General features: G+C 47.1%; 2 protein-coding genes across 2 annotated transcripts; one reads left to right on the top strand and one right to left on the bottom strand.

The window, feature by feature from the left end:
* Nucleotides 1-640: 640 nt before the first annotated feature.
* LOC147971593 (protein ACCELERATED CELL DEATH 6-like) lies at nucleotides 641-4,754 on the top strand. The gene is made up of 3 exons (XM_087526184.1): nucleotides 641-2,425; nucleotides 3,000-3,619; nucleotides 3,724-4,754. The coding sequence occupies exons 1-3, from the start codon at nucleotides 1,756-1,758 to the stop codon at nucleotides 4,450-4,452; spliced, it is 2,019 nt and encodes a 672-aa protein (XP_087382310.1). The 5' UTR covers nucleotides 641-1,755; the 3' UTR covers nucleotides 4,453-4,754.
* Nucleotides 4,755-4,855: 101 nt separating this feature from the next.
* Nucleotides 4,856-6,996, bottom strand: LOC147971592 (F-box protein At3g07870-like). The gene has a single exon (XM_087526185.1). It carries the CDS (start codon nucleotides 6,271-6,273, stop codon nucleotides 5,005-5,007), a length of 1,269 nt encoding a protein of 422 aa, XP_087382311.1. The 5' UTR covers nucleotides 6,274-6,996; the 3' UTR covers nucleotides 4,856-5,004.
* Nucleotides 6,997-8,026: the final 1,030 nt, after the last annotated feature.

Here is an 8,026-nt window from a genome sequence, read left to right as displayed (position 1 = left end):
CTGATTACAGGCCTGCACTAACCTCAGCCTTTATGTTATCATAGGTTCTTTGAGCAAAATGCCAAACGGTGCTCTTTTTGAGTGAATACTCCGACCTTCCGAATGTTCCATGTAAGCTGATTTCCTTCCCTTTTTCCTAATTTAAGAATGTAACATGCGCTACTAGCAATGGCTCAGTGTTGCCTTTCCACTGCAGTATTCAAGAACGGCAATGGAATCTACTCACATGACTCTTGTCTAGACTTCAGACAATTTTGCAGCAGTGTGATAAGTTCATCCGATAACTTGGAATTTTTGGAGCATGCTAAGTTCATATATTAGTAATTCTACTAGTTACAAATGGAAGATTGGTCAGGCCTTTGTACGCCGTCTGATGATTTATTTTGGCACAAAAGTTAGAGCACTATTCCTTGTATACATTTCATCTGATTATCCTTGGCTGTTTTGCTTGGATGCTTACTCGTATCCTCTTCAAGCGCATTGCATTCATTCCATTTTCTCCAGCCCTATATTAGTTTACTTTGACTAGAATACTATTTGGTGGTTTGTGCGCCAGTTTGACTTGTTCGTCGAGCAAGGTCAGACTTCTTCTGAAACTATGATTCACCACCGTGCCTGCTCATGCTGTTCTCTGGTTTATATCATGTCTGGTGTTTCTGGTATATGTTTCATTATGTTAATATTGCATGTTGTACCACATGTCGTCATCTATTGCATGGTTTACTAAGTAACTATTGAATGTCATAATTTTTTTACTGCATATTTTCGATTGCTTGTTTCTCTGCATTGCTTTTTTTAAGGCGACTATTGCATATTTGTTAGTATTGATGTATAATGTGTTTTATCATATGAATCTTCTCTTTGAATAGACATCTTCTATATCTAAATAGGAGCCCCCACTACATGGTTTTCCTGCGTTTTGGTGAAGCCACGTCATCCGCTGATGTCATCAATTTGATAAGCCGAGTGGGCACCTCGACTGTGATTCTTTTTCAAGCAATAACAATTGCTTTCTGACACTGTGCACTCTCAACTTATTTTCTTCAGTTTTGGCATCTTGATGTTCAACAATCAATTGCTTCACTTCTTTGCCTTTTGTAACCAATGTCAATTGTTTAATTTGGCTCTTTATCTTTTAAGATCAAATCTGGATTAGCACTTTTGCGACCATCTTTCTTAACGTGATTAACTTGCTTGACCATCTCCTTTTTAGAGCTTTGGAACGATTCTTTTTAATTGAAACAGACTTTGACATGTGATTGTTCATCAAATGCTGGTTTTCTCGTAGCTGCATAATTTTGAGGAGATGGTCTATATAAAGCGGGGTGAAAGCTTTTTGGTAAAGAGCATCCATTGTTACGAAGACAACATGCAAAGGAAGCTGTATGCATTGTTACTGGATCAGATACCATTTTCTGGGCCTTTTTTCTACCAATCCAATCAGGCCAGGCCAGCTCAGTCATAAATTATCTAGGTGTGGCAAAGCTCTTTCATTAATCAGAATGACCATACCAGAGCCAGACTGATACTTTGAGTGGCTGCATAAACCACATCTTTGTGGCCCATTCATTGCGTGTTGCCGGATGCAAATAAGGACTTGCAAGCCAAGTCAAGCATAAAGGAATGCTCTCCTGATTTAGATTGCTTTCGTGCAATTCCTTACCTAGAGTCGTCACTGTGGTGACAGTGACAGTGACACACACACACACACACACACACCCACACACACCCACACACACACAGCAAAACGGCAGCATGGCTGCTGTGGCAAACGCACCTAGCATGCACCCCGAGCTGCTGGAGGCGGCATGCCATGGCAGCTGCATGGAACTGACGAACCTTCTGAACGGAGGAGCGGCTGACGTCCCTATTGAGGTCGTCGTCGACGTCGACCGCCCCGCGCGCCCACCAGCGTCGTCCTTGCTCCTGGAAGGGGTCACCCCAGACGGGGACTCCGCACTCCACATCGTAGCAGCCTACGGGTACCTGAAGAAAGCCAGGGCAGTCTACGACAAGGCGCCGCACCTCCTGGGCGCGCGCAACGGCGGCGGCGGCACGCCGTTGCACTGCGCCGCCAGGGCCGGCCACGCCGCAATGGCCGCCCTCCTCGTTGAGCTGGCGAGAGGGGAAGAAGTCGCCGGCGAAGACGGGAGGGTGGAGACGCTGGTGAGGATGCAGAACGGGCTCGGGGAGACGGCCCTGCATGAGGCGATCCGCGCCGGTCAGATGCCCACGGTGGCTGAGCTGATGGCAGCGGACCCCTTCCTCGCTCGCGTCCCGGACGACGGAACCTCGCCATTGTTCCTCGCCGTCTCTCTGCGACATGAGGAAATCGCGCGGGAGCTCCACGAGAGAGACAAGAAGTTGTCATACTCCGGGCCAGATGGACAGAATGCGCTTCATGCTGCAGTTCTTCGAAGCAGAGGTACCTTAACTACTTCCCAACTTGGTGCTTTGATCAAGCATAACCATGTTTGTTCTACGCCACTGCTATGATCATAAAAATGATTGTATTTAATTTGCTATGTACAGCACTACTTAACATTTTGAATGTAAAATAATTGTATTTACTTAGCATATCAGACCATTATTTTCCTCTTAACACTGTGGAAGGCCATTCTTTTCCTCTTAACAGTGTGGAAGGCCATTCTTTTACTCTTTGTTTCTGAGAAAATAACTAGCATATACTATATTTTTACTGCAAACTTGTGATTGACTTCCTATCACTAAAGTAAATGATCTCCATTTACTTTCTCCCTTCCAAACTCCAAGAATATTTTCAGGGGTGTGCGATTTTCTTCCACACACGCATTAATTTCAGATTCCCTCTTGAGTGCATAGCAATTATTCACACCTAGGGTAAAGATTTATTTATCAAAGTCATTCTTCTACATATAACAATAAAGAGTTCTACTCAATGATCAAATATTTCCAAATGTACCTTTACACATGCATTTTTGCATATAGCGCTGTTTGACACAGAGAGGACCAAATTGCAGATATGACAGAATTGCTACTGAACTGGAACAAGGAACTCACTAAAAAGCGAGACCAACTTGGAAACACACCTCTACACTTTGCGGTATCATTAGAAACAGGGACACGTGGTATGCTTCCCCAATATGCCGTGCCAGTGGTAAATGGAACTAGCATTACAAGTTTTCTGAACGTGGTGGAAACACCAATGGACCTTACCATGCTAATATTGGAGGCGGATGCATATTCAGCATATCAACCGGACGAACAAGGGTCATTCCCCATACATGTCGCTGCTTTAGCGGGGAGACTTTCATCTGTCATCATCTTACTTTTAAAGTGCCCAGGTTGTGCCAGCTTACGTGACGCCCGTGGGAGAACTTTTCTCCATGTTGCTGTCATGAAGAAAAGATATGATATAGTTCGGTATGCCTGCCAAACACCCATGTTTTCGTCAATTATGAACAAGCAAGATAATGAAGGAAACACTGCACTACATCTAGCTGTGGAGATTGGGGACTGGTGGAGTTTCACTTGTCTCTTCGCAAACAAAGAAGTAGATTTGAATCTACCAAACAACAAGCAACATACCCCGCGAGAGATTTCAGTTAGCAGTACTCCCACCGGGTTGTACTGCCTGCTGGTAAACTACTTCCATTCCTTTTGTTCAGTACCTTATTTCCTGGATTCAGAGAAAAAAATAGAAAGTCGATAACTTGATATTGCTTTTTTTTTCCTGATCTGCAGCACTCGCGGATTTTGATACAACAAGCTCTAATATCTGCCGATGCTACACTTCATATTTGTCGGCGGGATATCATGAAAAAAGGACCTAGTACCCAATCTGACGCTAAGATTGATGCGGTAATATCAAACTCAACGCAATTTCTCGGCCTTGGCTTAGTATTAATTACAACAATGGCTTTTGGTGCTGCTTTCGCCTTACCTGGGGGTTACAGAGCAGATGACCACCTTAAGGGAGGAACACCAACTCTGTCTACCGAAAAAGTATTCCAAGGATTCTTGATGGCGAATGCACTGGCATTTATATGCTCGTCTTTGGCCGTCCTAAGCCTTGTGTTTGCAGGAACACCTACAGTTGAAATACCCATGCGCTACATGCACTACAATATATCCATATGGTTATCTTTCAATGGAGTCTTATCTTTGGGGACGGCCTTCGTATTGGCTATATACATCATGATCACCCCAGTTATTTCTGGAACTGCTATTATGGTCATGGTGGTGTTTTCTTCATTAGAAATCCTCTACATGCCATCATTAGTTGAGAAGCTTGTTAAATTCATGATAGTGGTATGTGGTAGAGTAGGAATATTGCCAGTAATGCTAAGATCGGAGATGCCCAAGGTAATGTTGCTTACAATTTGGCCCCTCATGGTAATCTTTGGATGGCAAGAATACGCATGGCGACACATGTGGCATTATGTACCTGTAGCAGAGAAACTGGTCACTTGAGCTTGAAGCATGGCCAGTCCACAGGGGGCCTTGTGGGCATGATTTCTACTTTTAAGAAGTTGCAGCGCATTCAAAACCCAGCTGGCCACTGGATTATAATTCTGGAGAAGAGGAGGCTATGTATTTTTTTACTCGAATATGATATTATATTAATAAGCAAGATTATCGCTTGTTTTTTAGACTCCTTGTGTTGAGGTTGGTTTTACTAATTTTATTATTTGTGGTTTCCTCGTAACGTCTTTCTTGTTTTCTTTTTCAATCTTATATGATGCTCCCAGAGCTAATAATAACCTCATGTAGTATCTACAATGTGATTTGTGATGGGAAATTTGTTGTTTTGGCCACACTGGTTTTTGTCCATTTTGCTTTTGCCACTCTAAATGGACATCAATATGAGCATAGGTAAATAGAAGTAATATGCCGCTCAAACATTTATTCAGTCAGGGATTTGCCACTAGTGGGCAGTGGCTCAAATACAACTTCCATTCATACATGTTGAAAAAAAACAGGATAATACACAAGATAACTATTACATAAATTGAGCGCCGCACTTCATCTTGCATTGTGTAGGGGAACGAGACTTTCTGTGTAAGGAATCACATCGAAGAAGAACATGTTTGGTCCCTTGTGCTCCACAGTGCGCGCCCCGGGTCCATGGTACCTCAGAGCTTCCAACCCAGCCACATCCTCCACGCTCTGATCCTGGAAGTTGTACCGTGAGATCATATGGTTCACTCTCTTCAAAAGAAGTCCAGACTGCGAGATAGCTATTGTGACGCATGGCTCCACATCAACGACGTATCGCCGGTCCCATTTCGGATCCTCGCCATCGCTCGTCATCCAGATCACGACCCGTTGTGAAGATTCATATTGAGCAAGGCACAGTTCACCCTCTAGCGCACTCATGGCAAAGTTCTGGTGGTCAAGCGCAGGGCACGGAGGGTGCGGGGTGAAGCTAAACGTTTCGGCCTGCAGGCAGAACCGAAGTAGACGGGTCTCCGGGGGCTCCCTCTGACGGAGCTTGCGGAGGATCCAGAACAGAGACCCCTTGAAGAAAGTCGCGTTTTTCCAGTTACCAACGGGGTATGGTGGCATGGCGTCCCTCCATGCTGCAGAACCGCTGTTCATGTTGCTTCCTATTGTAAAAACCTCCATTCCAGTGCTGTAGCTCCCTAGGCCATTATCCGTGGAATGGCGAAAGCACTGAACTACCTTGTACTTGTTTGTGCAAGGGTCATGACCGAAACCAACATTCCCACGGTAGAAGGAGGATGGCTCGAGCATACGCCGGGGGCTCTCGGGCAAAGTAAGCAGGTCCCTTGTGGCGGGGTTGACAACATACATCTTATTATCCGTGAGCAGCAGCACAAGGCCGTCGCAATGTGCAAACCTGTAGACTGATCCAAACTCCCTTTGAAAGTTCCTTGCATACACTAGACTGGCGCTGGCTTGACAACTCTCGTGCTGCCATCTGTAGAAGCGGATGTTGTTTGAGAATGTATTTGGCCATAAATCATCACTGGCATAATCCAACAAATGCGGGGTGATGAGGTAGCAGGATTGCCGCTGCTGGTTGGACACGGAGCGCTCAAGGTGCATCCGGATGAAGGAAGGGCCTGAGATGATGGCGTGCCAGTCCTTGCAAACACACTTGAACTTCAGGAGTGATTTCACTGGGAGACGGAGGAGGATCTCCAAAACAAGCTCATCTGGCATCTCAGGGAGGGCTGGCCTGCACAACCTCTTGTCTGACCTGAACCCCGTCTTACTGAGCGCCCTATCAGTGTTGATCTTCTCGCTGCTCTTGTTGCGCACTGCCATGTTTGTGCCCTTCAGATCCTTAGCAAGGAAAACACTGATTAGAACTGGAACGAGTAGCGGTCGCGAATATATCAGCACGGTGACTGAGACTAGGAATCGGATCGAACCCAGAGCCGGCTGGAATTAGTAGCCGTCTCAGTTTCGAAAAGAAGAAGAAAAAAGGAGTCTTTTTTCTTTTTTATGGGTGAAATTCGAAATCCGAGGTCAAAATGGATTTAGATCTCACAGTGAAATTGCCAGGAGATGCAACGAGACAGATCTCACAAAGAAACATGTAGCGAGACAGATCTTACAGAGAAATTGCTAGAAGATGTAGCGAGGCGGATCTCACAGAGAAATTGCTAGGAGATGTAGCGAGACGGATCTCAGTGAAATTGCTAGGAGATGTAGCGAAACCATGTCTTATCAATTTCAGCAATGAAATTGAGGGGCAACCCCTTAATTTGAAAGAGAAAAAAAAATGTAGCGAAACCTGTGATTGGGGCATAGTAAGCGGAATGGTGGGAGTAGCTTATATCAACATGGCGACCTCTCGGCACCGTCGAGCGGTGCCGCATCCAGTCCCCTCTGTCGGACCTCCGCCACCGCCGCCGCTGTTGATGCTCCTCAGGAATCACTGACGACACCCGCGTGCGCCTAGATCTATACCCATCTGTCCGGTGCCCTCGCTTTTACGCCGCCGCTTGCGCTCTGATTCGGTCGCGAAAGAAGTCCACATGAACCCCCGAAGTTTGAGAAAGAGTAAAATGCATGCGCGGTCCTAATTCTTTTGCAGAAATGTCAAATAGGTCCTAAATATATGAAAATGCACACCGCAGTCCCAAATCTTTCATAAGTGTTTCATTGGAGGTCCTATTGACCTATGACGTGGCCCTTTGACCACCGCCATGTAGGCAGTATATTTTGCACAAAACCCCCTGTGAAGATGTATCCTCTAATGTCATGGACCTCCGGCCTCCTCCGTGCTGTTAGGTTGCCACCGCCATCTCTCCTGCCTGCTCCTCTTTCCCCCGTGTTCAACGACCACCTTCTCCAGCAGCTCGACGCATCTCCTCGCGCCGCCCGCTGGACAGCATCACGTCCGCCCACACCAGCGCCGGGAAGTAGTCCCCGACGCCCTCTTCCTCTCTCGACAGCCTCTTAGATCAGACCACCCGGTAGATCACATCTTTCACTAAACCGGTAAAACGCCATGCTCATGTCCACCGCGGCGGCGATAGATGCTCCCCTCGTTGCAAGCACCTGCAGTAGCCGGCACTGTGGTCCGTACCAAACTCCAGGGCATGCCCCGACGTTCCCAGGTGTCGTGCCGCCGGCCAGGTGTGTGTGCCGAGGACCCATGCCACGCCACGTGTGCCATCCCGCCAGCCATGGGCGCACGTGTGAGACCCCGAAGCCGACGCAGATCGATCAAGCTAGAAGGCGTGTAAGCTGCGACGTACGTACGTGAGCTAGCTCCCTGAAAATCCATCCTCCTGCCTGCCTGCTTAAAGCCAGCTTGGTGACCTTGGTCACCAGGTTCATGTCGCGGCACACCACGTAGCTAGCTAGCGATGTTATTGCCGAGGGAACTTGAGCACGCACCACGCAGTCAAGCTGCAGGCGGGCTCGTCTGTCTGGTCTCGGGTGTACACCAGTACATGCACACAGCCTCACACACCTCCTGCCGGGCATCGCTGTGACTGAACTCACCGGCACGCGAGTCCTCAATTTGGCCTTCGCTCGCCGTGGTGGCTTACCTCGCTGGAGACGA

Source organism: Triticum urartu, chromosome 5A (assembly GCF_056163025.1).
Source record: "Triticum urartu cultivar PI428250 chromosome 5A, HENAU_Tu73, whole genome shotgun sequence".
In the NCBI taxonomy this organism is placed as follows: Eukaryota; Viridiplantae; Streptophyta; class Magnoliopsida; order Poales; family Poaceae; genus Triticum; species Triticum urartu.
Note: the sequence above shows the minus strand (reverse complement) of the source record. Positions and strands in the feature narration are given on the sequence as shown.